Source organism: Hemibagrus wyckioides, linkage group LG10 (genome assembly GCF_019097595.1).
Source record: "Hemibagrus wyckioides isolate EC202008001 linkage group LG10, SWU_Hwy_1.0, whole genome shotgun sequence".
NCBI classification, from domain to species: Eukaryota; Metazoa; Chordata; class Actinopteri; order Siluriformes; family Bagridae; genus Hemibagrus; species Hemibagrus wyckioides.
In genome coordinates this window covers 7,705,770-7,727,063 of record NC_080719.1, presented here as the reverse complement: position 1 = coordinate 7,727,063, position 21,294 = coordinate 7,705,770, and the positions used below count along the sequence as shown (strand labels likewise).

Sequence of the window (21,294 nt, the reverse complement as noted above, 5' to 3'; positions counted from 1 at the left end):
TTAGAGTACAAAATGTTCTCACAGCCGGCATTGCTCTTTTCCCGGGAAAACTCGTACCACGTGTCTTCATAGCGGCCCGCACATCCTCGTGCACTTTTATGTTATTCTTTTCCACCCGACTTCGTATAACTCCCGCCTCCTCATTTGTGATTGGCTAATACAGCAATCTCGGAAGCGATGCACTGAAACTGTCCAATCAGCTGCCGACTCGTGAGTTCGAACTTACGGAGCAAGAAGGCGGTATTAATCTGAATGCAGGTAGAGAAAAAAAAAATTAACTCGCTACATGCGGGTAAATTTCAAGATGGCGGGGCCGCATGGCGACAGACGGAGGAATTTAAACGCCGGTTTCAGCGAATTCGCAACACCAGAAGCTTTCCAAGATGCTCAGGTTCGACTGAATATTGAATTCTGACAGTATGTTTGACAGGAGGTCGCCGTTATGGCCGGGAATGCACGTTAATGTCGCGTCTCGGTATAAACGTGGACGTGGGCCACGTGGACGTTAACTTACAGTAAAACTCACTGGTGTCATGTTTAAATTGAGAGAGAGAGAGAGAGATATGTGTTGTTTTAAAAATCCATGGGGTTTTAATTGACTGCATATGAACGAGATTAGATAGTGGTGAAAGTCACAGAGATGGATTTTGTATAATGTAAAGCTAGGCTAAAATATCAGTAAGTTGGAGTCAGGTATCAAACCGGAAAGGTGTAGCCGCGTGCTTGTCACGAAAAGTAGCAGTACACCGGTGAACCGATTTCATCCAGTTTACAGTCTATTCATATTTTACATTATAATTTATAACAAATCTATAATTTAAACGAGTCCTACAGCACATGATTAGTGATCTGGGTCCATACAGATATATACCCTGTGTTTCCTATACTGTAATATTAATCTATTATCTTCCACATAAATTATTTTAGTTTTACGGATAAGCACTCACACGTATATATGAGCATTTCTGGTTAATCAAATGTTTTTAAGACTTCAAATTGTGAGAAACAAAAAAACAGTTGTGACATTAATTTATTGGAAAACACTTCCATATGTTTTTAGCACTTCTATTTTTCTTTATTCCTGTTATGTACATTTTTACATACATATGTTGTCTATCAGTTAGTTATTGTGTAAGTAATAAAACACTGGGAGACGTGCTGTTATAGAAAATGAATCAGCTAGAGGATGGTGTGATGATGCTCACCGTACAGCCAGTTACACTACGAGCAGAGACAATGTGACCGGATACCGTTCATTTTAAATGAGAGTTGAACTTCCGGCGACTGGACGTGGGTGAGAGTTAAGCAAAGTTTAACTTGGCGACTTGGTGTGGTGACTATCAATGAGCGTGAAGACAGTAGAGCACACGTGATCTGTGGCAAAGAGTTCACACTGCTTCTCCTTTATCACCTATACTATATTGGCAAAAGTTTTGAGACACCCCTCCAAATCTTTAAATTCAGGGGGTTGGGCTTGGCCCCTTAGTTCTAGTGACAGGAACTGTTAATGCTTCATCATACCAAGACATTTTGGACAATTTCATGCTCCTAACTTTGTGGGAACAGTTTGGGGATGACCGCTTCCTGTTCCAACATGACTGCACACCAGTGCACAAAGCAAGGTCCATAAAGACATGGATGAGTGAGTTTGGTGTGGAGGAACTTCACAGAGTCCTGACCTCAACCCGATAGAACACCTTTGGGATTAATTAGAGTGGAGACTGTGAGCCAGACCTTCTTGTCCAACATCATAAATGCGCTCCTGGAGGAATGGTCAAAAATTCCCATAAACACACTAAACCTTGTGGAAAGCCTCCCCAGAAGAGTTGAAGTTGTTATAGCTGCAGAGGGCAGACCAACTCCATATTACATTCATGTGCATGTAAAGGCAGACGTCCCAAAACTTTTGGCAATATAGTGTATATGATGATGCATATATACACCTGAATTTTATATGCTTTCCCTCCATAATGTTTCATTATAGCTGGAAGAAAACTGATTTGTTGTCAAGTGGAATGTGAGCTGTGCCGCCTCCTAATAAAGGTGCCAACCAGTAGTAGTTGCAACTTCATAGTGCAACGATTGACAAGTTGCAGCGATAATCACTGTATGTGTGAACGTAGCTTTATCTGTGATTTGCCTTGCAGCTGGCAAGGTCAGAGCTGCTGTAAGTGAAAATAAATCAACACTGTCAGAATCGTGAATTTAACAGAGCTGTGTTTTACACTGTAATAAATATTAAACCAGCAGAAGAAACGTTTTATATTTAGAGGTTCTTGTGTATAGTTCATTCTCCAGCTGTCGCAAAAGTCTCTTTAACGTCATGTTGTTATTGCGTTAGTCACAGACAGTAGTGTCAACAGTTAGTCGTTAAGCCACACAACCTGCTTTTCCTGTGCTCATGTGTTAGCAACATTAAGAAAAAAAAGTATAGTGATAAATATGGATAATTAGTTGTGAAAGTAAGATACATACAGTATACAAAAGTATACAGACTGTCTCAGGGAAATTCTCTTATTTGACATAGTCATCCTAATGCCTAATACATTTCAAGGTTTCTAATCGTTTCATAACGTGATACAGAATGTAAAATATGTAGAAAATATAAAAATGTGCCAAACTCTCAGACAGGAAATGTGCTTCAGAAGCAGTGTGTTACGTTTTTTTTGTCTCATGAAGGTTGGGTGAAAACAGCATGTCATTTAATATAAGACGTATCTTTCCAGGTTCACGTTGTCACAGCTCGGTTCATTGTCGCAGCATTTTAGTAACATGTAGTGTTCTTGGTTATGTACACAATAAAGTCTATCAAGCTCTGTAGAATCTTTAGAACAGTTCAGATTGAGAGAAAGAGTCAAAGTCAAAATGATTGTGCAAAATCTTGAACTAGAACAAAGGGGAATAACAAAAAAAAAAGTTATACAGGAAGTAGGCGATTTAGAGAGATGTAATGTCTGGGATGGACTGGGAGCGGTGGCTCAGTGGACGAGCTGGATGTGACGAAACCAGTCCTGAGCAGTGTTATGTGTATCGTGATAGCAGAACAGTAGTGTTGCATTGAAAAATAAAACAGCTTATTTATTTATTGCCTACTACTCTATTATCTGTAAAATATTCTATGTAAAAATACTTACCCAGGAGGCATGAGAGATCTCAGCAAAGTATATTGTGATATTTATATGATATTATATTGTCCAGATCTAATTTATAACAGTTTACTTTGTGCTAATAGTTTCCTCTTTTTTTTTTGTGAAGGTTGGATCTCCAAAAAGCCATACCCTTGAATTTGATGTTGATGCTTTGGGCAGTTCTTCAGGCACCTTTCACAGCAGCCTGGAACCTTCCATTTTATCCATTTTTGAGGATTCATCTGCTGAAGAGGTGAGAAAATAGATCCTTTTTTAGCACAAAAACAAACTTTTAGTTAAACTAATTCTGCTTTCAGTCATATACAAATACAGTTGTTGGCAAATGACAGATAACCATTTTAATGTTTGACTGATCTATATATATATAGTATTTATTTATTTATTTATTTATTTTTTTAATTTTAGGCAAAAATCCATATAGATGAGGAAAGCGAAGCATCATTGCTATCTGCTTTCTCAGAGATGCTGGACAGTGTGATCGAGGACACCCTGTCCCCCTTTGACACACTTCCTGACTCAAAACTTTTTATGGGTCAAAGGTGTCAGGACTCCAGAGTAAGATTTCTAACTATTCCATTGTAATTTAATCCTTTTTTTGCCAGTGAATTCAATTGTGTAGATGGCAGATGAATGTCTCATCATTGCTGTTTTTTTTGTTTTGTTTTGTTTTGTTTCTTCCGCAGGTCAGGTTGCATTGTCTGGACAGAGAAGCTGCCCCTCGTGTCACTAGATCCTTCACACCCTCGAATTCAAAAGTAAAAATGCACATCTTACTTACTGCACATTTTATTCATCTAGTGCTTGGGTCACTGTGATTATCCAGTGTGTTATTATCTACATAAAATCTTATTATTGTGTTATTATCTACATAAAATCCAACATTCAGTAATATACCAAGAAAGAAATTGTCATCAAAGATGCTGCCATAAAATAACATTTACTACAAGGTAAAGTTTTGTTCATGTGTATAAATGACAGTAAGACACACTTACTAATCCACATCAGGAAGTCTGTGTGACTTTACTGAGAATCTGTATGCCATTAAAACACATTTACGGCCACATATGTAGCCTGATTACTTTCAGAACAAAACTAAAGTCGCAGATGTCCGAGACCAAAAATATCTGTTGATAGATTACATCTGGGGTGATGGAATTCTAACGAAAGCTAAACTGTTCCTTTAACATGTACATTGTTAGATGGTTGTTAACTTGTGCCGCTTTTGATTTTGAACAGGCAGAAACCCTGCATTCAGACAGGCAGTTGAGACCGAGGCTCCATCTCAGAACCCATACGGCCACCATACAGAGAAGTGATGGTGAGGAGGAGGACCTCAGTGAGACCAGGAGACGCCCTATGAGAATATTCCGCATCGAGTCTGATCCGAACATGTGTGACGACGAGCAGCAGGATGGATTTCTAAGCGTATCCCTGGTGGAGCTGGTCAGGCACATGCACCCATACAGCCTCAGGGTAGCCATGGATAAGAAAGAAAGTCTCAGGGATGTTGAAGATCTTCCAGATGATGATGTGTTTGTGGATGTTGTGGGTGATGACACCGAGGAGACAACTTTGGGCATGTCTGCTGTTAGCAATCCCTCGGATATGGGTTCAGAGCAGATAGTTCCCCATCCACAGCATCAAAGTCCTACAGGATCCAGTCCTGTTTGTAACTCCAGTCAGGAAGACGACATGTGTACATCCAACTGTGAGGAACAAAAGGAAGAGGATGATAATGCTCAGAGTGTCTTTGCTAAGGCAGGTAGTTCAAAGAAAATAAAGAAGAAGGTGAGATTTTCCCCTGCTTTAGCATCTATTCATATTTACCAGGTTGGAAATGAAGCAAACGAAGGTGACTTCACAGATGCTTCGTCCTTAGCAGAACACACAAATGACCTCAAAATGGCAGATGCCGATCCTCAAACCTCAGATTTCAGTGGAAACTCGACTGAGGTAGCAAAGAAGACACCTTCTCAACATGGCAACACAAAACTCAAAGCGCTCAGCCTTCAGGAGTACCGTCTCCTCCGTCAGAACATGCTCCCAAAGGAAGAGAGAAAAATAGACTACAGAACCAAGTGGCCTTCAGTACCCGAAACCCCTAAGGAGCTCCCTCCCATTCCTTGTATACCAGGTTACAACTCATCTCAGGTTAATGTTCAACCTCCATCCTCCAACACCAAGACCTCAACTCGAGGAGCAGTGGCTAAGTCTAGAAGAAACCTTCACCTGCCCTTGAAATCACTTTTAAAACAAAATGCATTAGTCAGAAAGCCTGTGCAAGCTGTGGACCCTCCAAACCCTGTCACTTTGTCCCTCCAGCCAAATGCCAAGATCTTGCCATCTCTTTCTGAGGAACAAAAGCTTATACAACAGGAAACTGGCAAGTCCCAGGTTAACCGGACAAATCTAAATCCTCCTGCAGCAGTGCAGCCTAATTCTGTCACTCAAGAACAGCCTTTGATGGTTTCACCTGAGGATTCTTCAATAAATTGTTCCTTAATGATGTCTGGCATTGTTAAAACCATCATTTCTGCTCCAACCTCACCTGTGACAGTGATACCAGTGCAAACGTCTCAGGGAAGTCTACCTCAAGTGCAGACGCCAGCGACCAGCCACTCTGCCCAGGAGAAGAAGCAAGGATTTGCTGGAGAAATAGGTAATTTAAGCATATGAGTTAGGAATGGACAAATAATTAGCCCAGATCAAACTTCTGGGTTCATCTCAGATCATTAGTACATGAGTGTACTTTGGAGGATATATCTGCTAGATTGTAAAATCATGCATTTTAGTTCTTGATGACTAAGCCAAATCCTGATTGGTCACAGAGTTACAACGGTGTATTATCTTGGCTCACTTCTCCCATGTCTCAGATATACGCAGACAGCACACGTTTTTTTGACATGATGTAAAATTCACAAGACTAAATCTCAGACACGTCATGTAGTCACGAGTGTCAGTGATTTCAGATGTATTGTGTAAATACATTCTTATTTCCCTCTTACACAGGAATAGAGGCTACTGATGTAACCAGTCTTCTGGAGCAATTTGAGACACAGGGTAAGTTCCACAAGCATCCACACCTTGCTAAAAACAAACTACATTGACACTGTCTGGCTTTTGTGCATGGTACATTAGCGGAATTATGTGTTTCATACAAAATACTTCACACCTTATGCTTGTAATAATTACTGCAGAATGTAAGTATCTACATTAGCACTCGACTTCTCACTAATGCTATAAAACCAGTCATTAAATCCTAATTCAACTGCTAAGAAAGTTGTCTTCGATTTCCTCCCCGCAATAATCTTGCCTGCAATGACTCTTTAATGACTTAATAGCTTAGGGAAAACAGAGCTCATAACTGTGGCAAATTGCCTCGTGTTTTTAGGCAACAACGATAAGAAGTTGCCATGGCAGTGATTACACAGTACAGGAACTGAACCCCACAGAGAGGTGAAAGGGTCAATAGAGAATATTGTAGTGAGCCAAACAATTACCTCACTAAAAACTTTAAGAGAAAAAGGATTGGATTGCAATATACGTTTTGTAATTGAAACAAGTGTTTAATAAAAAGCACTTTCTATGCCATGCTCTGACTTGTAGAGGTATGAAGGGACCAACAGATACAGCTGACCGCAGACATCCTAAGAACTGTTCAGTTCACTCAAATTAGTATTAGCTGTTTTTCCACATCATGTAAAAATGGAGTCTACTAAGAGCCTGTTGAATAGAATCTAGGCACTTTGATCGCAATTGAGACGTGTGTCCATAGAACAAAAGCACTAACTCTTTCCTGTGTACATTTCCAGGACTCACTCCTCCCGCCACTCCTCCCCATCAGATCTGGAATCCTTTAACACCTACTCTGAAAGCAAGACAACATGAAGCTACCAAACCATCTCCCAGCAAAACCATCCAAATCATTGAACCTAAGCCACTGCCCCTGAGTAAGATTCAGTCAAAGCCCCAACCTTCACTCTCCATCCCTGCCCCAAGTCTGTTTCTAGCATTTATAGACCATGACTACTGCGGCACTCAGGACTTCAGGCTCAGCAAAAAGAGAGCACTTTCTGATGTTTATATGCACAACAGATCTCCTAAAGAATCAAGGAATCATACCAGCCATATACCCATGGATAACAGGACTTCTTGTGAGGCAGAGTGTCTCTCTGGCTCTGTTCTGCTCTCTCCAGAGAGCTCCCCATGTAGGTTGGAGTCCAGAAGAACAAGGGAACATACAGAAGCAGAAACAAGAAGGCATTCACATTGTTCATGTTCCCAGAGTCCTCCAGCCAGGGGAAGGACAAGGAGGAGGCATTACCGCAAGAGGTATCGTGATTCTGACTCCAGTTCAGTGTCATCCTCCCGTTCTCCTTCCTGCTCTTCTTCAGCATCGTCATGTTCACCACCTAGAAAAAGGTAAATACAGAATATCTGAGTCCTTAAACAGTCTTAAACTAAGACAGTAGTAAGTATAAAACTGTCTAAGTTTAAATAGACATAGTCTTGCGTTTACAGTTTTATGTAGATTTCATGAGTGTGGTAATTTGAATGCCTTTTTAATAACTTCCACCAGTAGAAGGGAGTGGACATTAAGCTTGTCTAACAAGTCTGCATCTGTTTTCCGTTCCCTCAGGTACAGATCACGGCACTCTGAGAGCAGCTCAAGCTCATCGTCTCGCTCCAGTTCACGGTCACTCTCCCCCTCTCCGAATCGAGGGCGCCGGCGCTGCTACCGCCAATCACAATCCAGGTCCTTCAGTCGTTCACGATCCCGCTCTTGCTCTCCGCAGCCAGACTGGAGGCAGAAGTGGAGCAGCTGGAGGAGGTCAGGTTTAAGCACATGTTGTTATTTGCCCTGCATTTCTAACCTGTGTTGTTCACAGTGTTTCTCATTAGCACCACTTTATTCCGTTGAACTTGCAGGCAGAGAGAATACTACCATCTGAGCCGAGGGGAAGATGCTTACAGGGCCAAGCAGAAAGCAATTGTAAGTATAAACTGATTTAAAAGCTTTTTATAGCTGTTTAAACAGAATATGTGGGCAACATGTGTGATGCTTTACTGTCTTTCTCTGTGACTACAGGAAGAACGTAGAGTGGTGTATGTGGGAAGAATACGTGGTACTATGACCAAGGATGAGCTCAGGGAGCGCTTTGCACTGTTTGGAAAGATTGAGGATTGCACCGTCCACTTCAGGAGTCATGGGTAAGATTAACATCAACCTCTGATGTCTGGAGACTGTATGTTTGCCATTCAGTACCAGATACGGCAGCACATCTGCAACCTTTGTCCACACCACTTGTGTTTCGTTGTTATCAAGTGCTTTAATGCCTGTATATACAGTGTCACTGGAATGTGGAGGGTGGGGAAAGTTGTAATAAGGAACAAGTGGCATAGTGAAGTGTGAATTTCCTATAACTTGTATAATCGTTCACGATGGAGTTTTCAATTAGTTTAAATTTAAAACAACTCCTATATCTGATTTTCTGTCTTTTTTTTTCCCCTATCCGTTTATAGAGACAATTATGGATTTGTTACATATTACAACACAGACGATGCTTTCGCCGCCATCGAGAAAGGGAGAAAGTTGAGGCAGTCAGATGAACTCCCATTCGACATTTGCTTTGGAGGGAGACGACAGTTCTGCCAGTCAAACTACATGGATTTAGGTTTGTGCGCCGTCTTGCCCCCATTACATCGTAAAAAATCTGTCCGGCACTCATCATAGTGTTACCCTTAGCAGAAAAAAGCACAAAGGTCTGTTAGGTAAATGAAGAAATGTGTATAATGCCTTTAACAAGCTAGAAATATCACAGTTCCTGACATTAACTTGCAATATATTTGTGTTTATACAACAGCGCTTTTGAATTCCCAACTCTGATTATGTTGATAAATTTAAGCAACTCTGGGAGTAGTGATGGCTCTAATTAAAATAACAGGTTTATGTACATTATGTTTCTATAGTAACAGCTAATTCACATGAATTTATGTTTTATATTATTGCTTTACACAGTCTTGGACTAATAGTTTGGATTTTCCTTCTGTTCTTCAGATTCCAACTATGACATGGACCCAGCCCCGAGAAGGAGCGAGGATAACACACTTGACTTTGACAGTCTGCTGAAGCAAGCCCAGCGAGGGCTAAAGACGTAGCAGAGTCCTCTAGGGATTGACTGAAGGGTGAAATAGCTAAATATGGAGCATGTTGGACATAAACCAAGCAATTACCTCAGAACTCCCAAAGAGCTTGCACTTACACTGACACTAAATATAAATTGATATGTAGCGTTCGTTTTTGACACTGAAGTTAAAAAACCTTCTGTTGAAGTGCGTATAATGGAGAAAAAAAAAATTGAAGTATATTAAACAAAAAAAAAAGAAAAGCATTAAAGGATATTTAAAAAAAAAAAAAAGAAAGATGCACCATAATTTAAGTGTTGTCCTATTAATTGCCCTATCATTACAAAGTCATTTTTTTCTAAATTGGAATGAAAATAGGTGGCTGTTTTTATGTTGAGTAAAAAAATAAAACCATGCTTGAACATTATTCTTAAGTCTATTGTTTTGGTTTTTTTTTTTTGATGAGTTTACAAAGTCCAATACACATTTGGTTATAGTTATTTTATCTTGGGGTGATTCATAGTTCATCGCTGATCCAAGCCATGAGGTACTCAATAATATTATGGTTGTTTTTGCAGTTAATCAGTGAATCTGAAACATGATTCTGATTCAAAGCATGGTCTGGTTTGGCTCGCTGTAATGACTCTAATGAGCTTCTGCTCTAGTGACTAATTTGTAATAAGGTTTAAGCCCAAGTTTCTCACTTATTTCTGTATTTTAGTTATTAAAACCTCACTTTAATACTGAATTTGTGCCTAAGAGCTCATAATGAACATCTTTTTAACTTGGTACGGTTTAACTTTATACTATACAATTATAGATGAGTAATCACTGATAATCATGCTAGCCTTTGTCACTCAGAAGAGGTTGAGTTCAGTTTGTTCTCTGTGTCACCTTAGAGTTGTTATTTGCCACTGCCACTTTTGTTCATCAGTTGAATCAAATCCAGATTGATCTAAATCTCCTTTGTGACGGTGCTGATTTAAAGAAACGTGCTATTCACACTGAATAGTCTTTGAATCTGACACCAGGGAACAATGTGTGATCATTCAAAAAGTCAAATTTCCAAATCTATTGAAGTATGTGAGTCTCAGGTCAGCAACTTTCAAGTCCAAGTCAAGTCTGATCGTCACATTAAGGTCAAGTTCTGAATGGGGTCATGGGAGGTTAAGGTCATGTAAACATATTGCAGTAGGGATACTGTTTTTCACCTTCTGACATGTTAATGCCTTCCCCTTCACCTGCAACAGAACTAGTCCTTTGTGGTCCTCCTGGTCTTAGAGTTTTCTTTGGGAGCATAACAACAACAACTACAATAATAATAATAATAATTATTATTATTATTTATTTTTCATAGGTATAATATAATATAATTTTCCCACCCAAATTCTGATAACAATAATAATATTTATATAATAATGATTAATATAATAATAATAATTATTATAATTATTATTATTATTATTATTATTATTATTATTATTATTTATTCATTTTTATATAGGTATAATATAATTATATAATTATTATATAATTTCCCACCCAAATTCTGATAACAACAACAATAATAATGATGATGATGATGATGATGATGATTACTATTATTATTATTGTTATTATTATTAATGTTATTATTATTATCATCATCATATCGGAATTTTTGGGTGGGGGAAAATGGTTTGTTTGCGATGATGACTTGGCGCATGCGCGGTCAGCTCGAACGGCTAGCAGGGCGGGGTTTGACACTTCCCACGGCCGCTGCGTGACAGGTTAGGCGCATGCGCAGTAGGTGTAAATACAAAGTGCAACGAGGAACTGGGCAGATTATAAAGGCAGAAGAGTGCATTATAAACAGATGGGATGAGCTCGGTGTGTCTTCTGGTGGTGGGTCATCACGCATTCTAACGCATAAACTTGAGAAGGGAAAGTTTGAGTTTGATGTCGGAAGTACAATATTAACTAATGCCATTCATTTGGAGTGTTTAAGACAAGCTGCCTCTGCATTGTTTAGCACTGCTTGCTAAATTAATCTGCTGTCAAAGAACATTTAAGACACTGAATTAACAACGATGTCCAAGATGAGCAGTGGACAGAGGATGTTCCTCAGCGGGGTGGTGGAAGGTGAGTTACATCTGGAGAAAATACTGAACTGTCCTTACCTGTACTGTACTGTACTGTACTGTACTGTACTAGTATTAATAATGTAATGTTTTAATAGAAATAGTTCGATTGATGGGGTTTATTAAGGGCTGTTCACTGACCTTTGGTTTTTCAGGGTTTTATGGGCGCCCGTGGACTATGGAGCAAAGGAAGGAGCTGTTTAGGAGGTAGTAAAAGTTTTATGTGCTTTGATAATCTTCCTCATATTATCTGTCTGTGGCTCGTCATAAACTTAGTTGACATTTTATTTGGTACACATACCTTGTACCACTTTTTTTTTAATGTTACAACCTAGAACTGAACCTGACTTTTAAGTGGAATCACACCGATCAGGCATAACATTATGACCACCTGCCTAACATTGTGTTGGTCCCCCTTTTGCTGCCCTGACCCGGCATGCACTGTGTATTCTGACACCTTTCTATCAGAACCAGCATTAACATCTTCAGCAATTTGAGCAACAGTAGCTCGTCTGTTAGATCGGATCACTCGGGCCAGCCTTCGCTCCCCACATGCATCAATGAGCCTTGGACATCCATGACCCTGTCACCGGTTCACCACTGTCCCTTCCTTGGACCACTTTTGATAGATACTGACCACTGCAGACCGGGAACACCCCACAAGAGCTGCAGTTTTGGAGATGCTCTGATCCAGTCGTCTAGCCATCACAATTTGGCCCTTGTCAAACTCACTCAAATCCTTACACTTGCCCATTTTTTCTGCTTCTAACACATCAACTTTGAGGACAAGATGTTGACTTGCTGCCTAATATATCCCACCCACTAACAGGGGCCATGATGAGGAGATAATCAATGTTATTCACTTCACCAATCACTCCTCATAATGTTATTCCTGATCGGTATATGCTGTTCATAATACATATACACAAAACCGCTGATAATAATGAAGTGGAAGGGAAAAATATAAATATAGTCTGCAAACATTTATTTAGTAAATCTTGTTGGTGTGAATACCCTAAATTAGTTCTGGTGCAACCGGTTACTCATGGAAATCACATAATTAGTTGAAGTGTGCAATTAGAGTGTCAGGCGATCTCAATATAAATACACCTCTTATTGCACGGCCTTAGAGTTTGTTACCTAAACAAACAGCATTATGAAAATTATTAGCAATCAAAATAAGTTCAGGACAAAGTTCTGTTCTGTAATAGTATCTATCCGCATTTGGTTAGTTAAAAAAAAAAATCATAAACTTCAGTAATATCAGTGATTTTTTTTTTTTTTTTTTTTTAATGGAAAGAGTATTGCACAACCGTGCCTCTGTTTAGAGGAGGGCGTCTACCAGAAGTCAGTGATTAGTAAGAGGGCATTAGTCAGAGAAGCAAGAAAGAGGTGAGATCTATAGACACTTTGGTAAAAATTGCTGCATTTTAATTCAACTTTAGATTAGATTAGATTAGATCAACTTTATTGTAATTGCACATGGGTACAAGGCAAGGAAATGCAGTAAGCATTTCGTTTAGGGGAAGCCCCATGTAGTCTTAAAGCAATCAGCAAATATGTGGAAAAAAAGATTCTCTGGTCTGATGAGTAATTTGACAATTTAACTTTTGTCTTTGGGCACAAAGTTCCGCATTTACCGGAAACCCAACACTACTCATCAGCCTGAGGACACCATTTCTATAGCTAATCATGGTAGTCGTAGCATCATGTTAAGACTTACCCCTTGATCACTTAACTCTTGGTTATTTCTTTGCTTAATGGCATCCTACTCGGCCACAGATTTTTTGGTGGTCAGCCTCCACTAGGCTGTGTTACGGTTGTTCTATCTTCCGCCTGGGTTTTAGTAATGGATTTAATGTTGTGGAAAGGGTCAAGGGGGTAAATACTCATGCAAGACAGTGTAGCTACAAAATGACCTATATGGTATCTTTCCCTAATAAAATGGCCACAAAGGTAGATCTTGTAAATGATTACTGACGCTATAACCTGCGTGTGTGTGTGTGTATTAATAACCCAGGGAACAGAAATGGGGATTGAACACATACCTCTATGCCCCAAAAGATGACTACAAGCACAGGATGTACTGGAGAGAGCTGTATACCTCAGAGGAGGCAGGTAAGAAACTCATGATTAGAGTTTTTCATATAAAAATATATACCTATGATCCAGATGAGGTCTTGTGGTATACTAGAATAGGAATTATTAATGATGGGTCAAAAGCATTCGCTCTGTCATCAGGAAATGGTGGGTTGAATCCCAGTAATGCCACAACCATCCATGGCAGGGAGTCCAAGAGAGAAAAACGGGGTGTGATCTCTATCCCCTGTTAGTCACAGCAAAACTAGCCAACTGTGAGCTCATGTATGCAAAAAAAAAAGGGCAGTTGGTGATTTCCTCTGAACTCATCTGCCCTATGACATAACATGAGCCCTAGTTCAAAAAGATGCAGCTGGCTGTGTGTTATATGGCTGTGTTATAGGGTAGAGCAGGCTAGTGGAAGAAAAAAGGAAAATAACTAGATTGGGAGAAAATGGGGGTAAAAATCAAGTTAGTTTTAGTGATTTTTATATCAGTTTTTACAATCTGTATGTTTTTGGGGTGTCGATTGGGAGGGAACCCTGAAGGAATGTATTTATTCGGATACTGAATTTCAAATCAGCTGGCTTCAGCTAACCTCTTCCTGAAAGGCTGACTTTTAAAGAATTTTCTGAATTTTAAGCCAAATTAAATTGATGACAGTGATGTATAGTGCAATAAGGATATCACAGAATTCACATATCCCATCCTTTATAGCATGACAGTATCGTGTAATATATAATTGTCTTTTGTGTCTTTAAAGAGCAACTGATCACCCTCATTTCTGCTGCGAAAGAACATGACGTTGAGTTTATTTACGCCATCTCACCTGGGCTGGATATTACATTCTCGAACCCTAAAGAGGTTGCTGCTCTTAAGAGAAAGCTAAGTCAGGTAATATGACATGATTTCAGACATGGTTAGTCATTTTTAATAAAATGTATCATCAAATCAATCTGATCACAGATTACAAAATAGGTTTACGTTTGATAAGAAATTACGGTCAGTGTCAGAGGTACAGAGTTGTTTACTGTTAGTAGACAACTGAGTAATTTAGTGTTTAATGACATTGACATATTTGTCTCTAAACCAAATCTGATAGAGTTCAGTTTGTGTGTTTCTTGCATGGCAGGTGTGTGAATTCGGCTGCAGATCCTTTGCTCTGCTTTTTGACGACATTGAGACAGAAATGTGTGCTGCTGATAAGGAAGCCTTTAGCTCCTTTGCTCATGCACAGGTGTCTGTCACCAATCAGGTGTTTCAGCATCTGCAGGAGCCCCAGACTTTTCTCTTCTGCCCAACAGGTATCACTGATGATTATTAATAACAGTACCTTTAAGTATTCGACTACATAACAGTTTCTCAGAATAATCTGGATGGGCCTGAAGCCGCAAGCCTTCTTTTTTTTACCTTTAAATTCACACAAAAGGCAAACCACCCCATCACCAGAGTTTCATATTTGTTATAATTTTTAATCACTGGTGGGCCTTCTCTTCTGGCCTAAACAACAGTGATCTGAATCACTGACTTGCATTTTAATATATTTAATATATTTTTCCATGAATGTGTATTAAATTATTCCCAATAGTCTATTCTCTACATTTCATAGCTTTTCTCTCGGTTGCGCTGCTTCCAGTAGTGTATATTTATGATAAGAGTATTTATCCAATCATATTTCAGCCAGTGGCTGACATCATGTGTTGCCAGGTTGAAAGAAATCTGCCTTAAGGCCTTCAGAATTAATAGTGCAGGTGCCTGTAGCTTAAAATAAGTGGCAATGAAATTGTTCCATTAACCAATCAGATTTCGAGTTGGCGTCACTGGGGCCATCTAGCAGGCATACGATTACGTCAGCAATTTCCTGTCCTTTGATTGGATAATTGGAGTAGTCAGAGGCAGTGAACCACACAAACTAAAAAAAATAAATAAATAAATAAATAAATATATATATATATTTATATATATATATATATAAAGAAATCAGTTTGGTCGCAGACATCCTTACAAATACATTTTCAAGGCGGAATGTAATAAAATGGACTATTCCTTGTGAGGCGTGAAACACTGTAGCCTAATTTCCTTTTTACTTTGCTATTTAACGGTTAATTAGTATCTATTGCCGAGGCGTCATAATGATGGTATAGAGGTGGATTAATTCAGGTAGGACACCAGTGAAGGCCTGGGTGTGAAATACACGGCCCGCCACTGTTTTTAATTATTAATTACTGATCATAAGAAACACAAAGGGTATTACTTGCCTGAGCTGCATACTCCACTTGCAGTAGGTAAACATGGATATGTTTTTTCTGTTTTTCTTTTGTAGATTACTGTGCTGCATTCTGTACCCCTAATGTAAGCCAGTCTTCATATTTACACACTGTTGGAGAGAAACTCCTGCCTGGGATTGACATTCTCTGGACTGGTAAGACAGGCTCTCTGTCCATATATGTATATTGGACTCTTCAATTTCTCACCAGCATATACACTGACCAGGCATAACATTATGACCACTGGCCTAATACTGTATTGGTCCCCCGATTGCTGCCAAAACAGCCCTGACCCGTCATGCACTGTGTATTGACAAAATGTTCACTTGCTGCCTAATATATCCCACCCACTAACAGGTGCCATGATGAAGAGATAATTAGTATTATTCACTTCACCTGTCAGTGCTCATAATGTTATGCCTGATCGGTGTATATAAATCATAATTTTACTTTACTATATATTTTTGCCATTGTTAAAATAAAGTTTCCAAATGTACTCGAGTAGCCAAGGCACTTTTGGGGTCCATTGTTAGTTTTGCACGAGAAGAACTGAAGAACTGGACATCTGTCGCACCTAAAATACTTTCATAAATGTTCCAGTAGTCACATGATTAGGTTATTTGATGCATCTGGAAGATGTCCTTATTAGGGCAGCCATCTTGGGCAATTGAAATCACTTTTCCTTTTGAATTTATTAGGATCATTAACACTACACCCTACCTCGCAAGTTACTTAGATGGTAATCCGGTTCCACTTAAAAACAGACTCTTGCCAATTTATTGAACCGTCTATTTGAAAAGGACAGTCGATACCGTCAGGTGTTTAATTTACATTCAGGGTAAGAGTTGTGATTTATGTGAAGTCAAGCTCATTTCAGTGAACTGTTTCAGTAAGTGTTTGCTTTTCATCTCTCTCAGGGCCAAAAGTGGTGTCCAAGGACATTACTGTGGAGTCTATTGAGGAGGTGTCCAGTGTTCTCAGAAGGCCACCAGTGATTTGGGATAACATCCATGCAAATGACTACGACCCCCAGAGGATGTTCATGGGACCCTTCAAGAATCGGCCCACAGAACTAATCTCCAAACTTCGAGGAGTTCTCACCAACCCCAACTGTGAATTCGAGCTCAATTTTGTGGCCATTCATACACTAGCCACTTGGTGCAAATCAAACATGGGACAGAAAGATGTTTCTATGGGTGAGCTGGCACGGATGGTCACTCTTATGTGATCAGTTGTTTAATGTAACCTACTTATGACCTGCTGATCATGTCAAAGCCATTTGGAATGGTTCAGTTGAACTTTTATTATTTTTTCTCTGTCATGCTGATGTTCTACAGATGGTGAGGATCAGGGATCTGACTACAACCCCAAGGAGGCTTTGCGGCTTGCCTTAACTGATTGGCTAGTTGAGTTTGGTGTGGCTGATCAACCCGATGGTAAAATGTCTATATGTTTACTTCCTGAAGGTTATATTATGAAACTATGGTAATACTGCTGTGCATAATATCATATGCAATGTTTTTCTTACCAAAAAGACTTGCTATGCCAGTATTCAATATTACAGCACTCTTGCTGGTGCAAAAATAACAGCAGATCCACATAAATATTTGAGTATTTGTTCATTACAGTGTTCATACTCTATGCTAGTTGTTTAAGGAAAAATCTTGTACTGTTTATTTACTATTTAAACTGGTTAGTATAAAGTGATAAATCATTATTTCTTCCATCTGTGCTGATTTATAGCTTGTGTGTGTGTGTGTGTGTGTATATAGTGTCCCGTGCTGGCAGTGGTCGTGCTAAGAAAGAGTCGCCTGATGAGGAGCCCATGCAGACAGATGAGTATGTGCCGGGACCCAAAGATAACCCGCTGTACACAGCTGAGCCACTCACCCTGGAGGACCTAACGCTGCTCGCTGAGCTCTTCTACCTACCCTATGAATACGGCCCCACCGCCCTGACCATGCTGCAAGAGCTGCATTGGCTAAGGGGCAACAGTGACGCTGCCACATTTGGCCCTGTGGTAGCTGAAAACAACAAGGTGAGTGAGAGGGCAAGAAAATCACAAGCAGGCAGCAAAACACACTCTGTGGAGACGAATAGCTGCACCTCCCTTAGATGCTACCTTGGATTCCCGGCCACGGATGGCTGCTGTGATTTTTTTACGATATGACGTGTTTTACATTTAAATTTCTTCACAGGCCAAAGAATGGCGAGAGAGAGCCGAGCACTTTGAAGATATGTGTGCTGCAGTTGTCCGGATGTTTAACAGGCTGTCGAACGCACCCAACAGAATGATACTTTACGATCTGTACAACTACATCTGTGACATAAAGAGTGGTGTGTCCTTAGCCAGGGCATTCGTCAACAGTTTGGGTAAGTACTCATCAGCTTATATGAGAACTGGAAGTGATTTTGAAATTTTAATTACTTAAAATGTTCTTGTAATAAAGAACAATATTTAGTGTGTTTTGGAAGCAACACATGAAATGTTCTGTAATATATATATATTTTTTTGTCTTTTTATATGCCTGGGTAGAACACTATGAAACAGAAAATGATACATGGATGTTAGGGAATACTTTTATTAACAAAAATAGCCAATTGTAAAGTGCATTTTTATGTGGATCATTGAATATAAATATATTGTGCTAGAGAAATGTTATACATCTTGAGTTGCAGTTGGGTTTCTTTAGCTGTTATTATCTTCAACCAACTAGTGCGTGATTTTGCTACTGCCATCTACTGTTAAAATTTAGCTAGGATGCCGCCTTCTACTCCTAGAAAAGACTTTAAGCATGAAGATAGGCCAAGAAAAAGGTATACAAATAAAAGAGCAATGATTAAGTTTGTGGTCAAACTGGAAACTCGTATATTATAACGAACAGCTGAAATGTAACCCACATTAAGGAGCATTTCTACTCCATCAGAATCTCCTTAATCGGACCGATATCGATTTATTTGTCTGCTCCTTTTGGAAACAGGTGGTGGTAATCCTCCTCCCTCTAACATTATAAATGATGACCCGGAGCCATGGGGCTTTAGAGGTGGACTTTCCGGAGAGTTCCAGGTACAGTTCATTAGTCTTTACTATTTACTTTGCATTAAATGATTACAAACCAGGCAGAACAATGCTTAAAGTGACAGGTTTTACTAATTTTACACTTGTTATCTAGAGGATGCTTCCGTGCCACGGGAATAGAGATCTCTTTCGCACCCCTCCTGCCACTAGAGTGTACACTATTCGACCATGTACCCCTAAAGATAAGGTGACTGACTTACTGATTTAGGAGGATAAAGCTCTACTGCTGTTATCATTTGCTCTTACACCTGAACTCAAATGGTTTAAGGCTACCTAATGGTTCTGTGGAGATGCCATACATTATGAATGAGTATTGATCAGATGTGTGTGTGTATGTGTATATATGGGTCTACATTGCAGTCTGAGGTTTTGAGATTATCCAAGGAGATGCAGACTGAGACACAACAGCAAGTTGCATTAATTGGTGACAGGTGATGATACAATCATTTTCACTAAACTACATTTTTTGGTGACAAGTGTATTGACTGTGACCGTGTTGCCATTTTAAGCTGTTACCATCAAGCTAGCTGCTATACATGATGCAGTTACAATAGTCTTTGTGTCCTTCCTCTCAGGCTGGTGGATGGTCAGATTGCTCCATCTAAGCACTGTGACCTGGTGCTGGAGGACGAAGTCGGCGTCTGTGGTTTCGCTTTTGCCCTCACCGATGCAAAGACAGCCATGACCAAATCCCAGGTGAGAGGACACCACTGTTTCGCAACCTTTCCTACTAGCTCTGAAATATGTAACTTTACAATACAGATGCACAATTAATTTTAAACACAATAATGATTTTTGACTTCATCGGTTGACAGTGTCATCAAATTGTCATCAATATTGGTGAACCTGGCTAAGGTTAGCTAGTCGTATATATCAGGGTTTACTGACACGGATTCATGAAATCAGAAATTCCATGATCATTTTAATTGTCAATGCTTTCAGTGTCTGAGGCGGTAGAAATAGGCAGTTCATTTGACTACACAAGCAAAACTAATGAGCATTAGATGAGATCAAACTGCAGACCATGGAGCCATTTTTTAAACTCCATTTACTTCCAGTCTAATTGCGTTTATATTTATCATCGAAAAGATACGCTCCATTAAGAGATCAGGCCTAGCTAGAATGATTTAGATACTATATCATGAAGAAAGGATTATAATGTGCAATAAAATGAGTGTTCTGATCGTTTCAAATGTTTTGTACCTAAATTGGATAAGCCAAATAAAGATATCAGTTTTAGCTATAATTGTGCCCCAAATAGGAAGTGCAGGAAGTCTTTAAAGAGTATTCGAACCGATATGACTTTAATCTAGTGTGATTTTTACTACCTTGTCTCTTGTATGTGTGTAGTATCCAGAAACGATGCTGAGGGATTTCCCCTCTCTCATGATTATTCAAATCCACCCAAGAGTACCAGATCCCAACACTGCCAAGCGTCTGATTGGCAACATTCTTTCTTCACTACAAGAAGCTGGTATGTAAGCAAGACCGTGCTCACAGCACAGAGAAATACTGACTCGAAACCTGTTCATATACTAACATTAGTGAAGCAAGTGTGTTTTAATATACAAAAAGTGCACACACATGCTAATAAGTGTCTGGCTTTATCCTCTGTCCTGTTCATACACTGCCCTATTCTGCATTTCCTCCTCAGGCTCCACTGGTGTTTTCTGCGAGTTCAGATCTAACGACAGAAGAATGTTAGACTTTCTCAGGACTCTGGGTCTGCTCCAAGTGCTTACAGTGGAAGGACTACAAACAGGCTTGGTCATCATGGGAACAAAACTGTGAATAATCGTGTATTTTTCAGACATTAAGATGTTGATTTAAGTCCACACACTGCTTTTATTGTTCAACAGAAATAAAAACTTGACATGGATATATGTTTCTAAACTTCATATACTGTGAAATGATGTTTATTTGTTCCTTTACATTTTCACATGATCTAAACTTAGATTTCCCTTGGGAGTGCTTAGTGATAAAACAATATCACAGTATTTATTTTTATTTCAGGTAGTGAATTAGGATATGGGAACACCATAAAACAATGGAATTTTTATCTATGGAACATTTAATTATTTGTCACTGTTAAAGCAGCGGTCAGGATTAGAATTACATTTGGAGTATTTAATTCTTAGCAATCTGGGTTGATGCATTTTTTTTCTTTTCCTAAATGGAATTTTCTGCTTTTGAACTAGGTCATGCTTATTTTCTTTTAAAATGAATCCCTCCCTCTCATGGAAACACGAGTCCTATTTTAATTAGATGTTGAAATTTACACAACATTCACCATTCCTCCCAGCACATATCTGTCTCTTGTCCTAACTCATCCACTTTATGGTCCATCTCCTCCTCACAGTTTTCTATAGGAATAGCCAGAGCTATCCTCTTCATATCCTGACCACAGAACATTACCATGTCCAAAAGACATTATTATATTAAGGCAGGAAGAAAATAGAAGTTAAATACAGTAA

The 21,294-nt window shown here is 39.3% G+C and overlaps 2 protein-coding genes across 2 annotated transcripts; both read left to right on the top strand.

The window, feature by feature from the left end:
* Positions 1 to 242: 242 nt before the first annotated feature.
* si:dkey-93h22.8 (uncharacterized protein LOC449943 homolog) lies at positions 243 to 9,702 on the top strand. Its single transcript, XM_058401544.1, has 12 exons — positions 243 to 391; positions 3,256 to 3,381; positions 3,555 to 3,704; positions 3,833 to 3,904; positions 4,386 to 5,808; positions 6,159 to 6,209; positions 6,962 to 7,571; positions 7,789 to 7,980; positions 8,079 to 8,142; positions 8,239 to 8,360; positions 8,673 to 8,824; positions 9,208 to 9,702. Exons 1-12 carry the CDS (start codon positions 287 to 289, stop codon positions 9,306 to 9,308), a joined length of 3,168 nt encoding a protein of 1,055 aa, XP_058257527.1. The 5' UTR covers positions 243 to 286; the 3' UTR covers positions 9,309 to 9,702.
* Positions 9,703 to 11,059: 1,357 nt separating this feature from the next.
* ogal (O-GlcNAcase like) lies at positions 11,060 to 20,718 on the top strand. The gene is made up of 16 exons (XM_058400902.1): positions 11,060 to 11,396; positions 11,551 to 11,602; positions 13,416 to 13,513; positions 14,238 to 14,368; positions 14,607 to 14,778; positions 15,798 to 15,896; positions 16,659 to 16,937; positions 17,079 to 17,177; positions 17,514 to 17,779; positions 17,940 to 18,114; positions 18,723 to 18,808; positions 18,915 to 19,007; positions 19,181 to 19,251; positions 19,396 to 19,516; positions 20,171 to 20,294; positions 20,475 to 20,718. Exons 1-16 carry the CDS (start codon positions 11,345 to 11,347, stop codon positions 20,609 to 20,611), a joined length of 2,055 nt encoding a protein of 684 aa, XP_058256885.1. The 5' UTR covers positions 11,060 to 11,344; the 3' UTR covers positions 20,612 to 20,718.
* Positions 20,719 to 21,294: the final 576 nt, after the last annotated feature.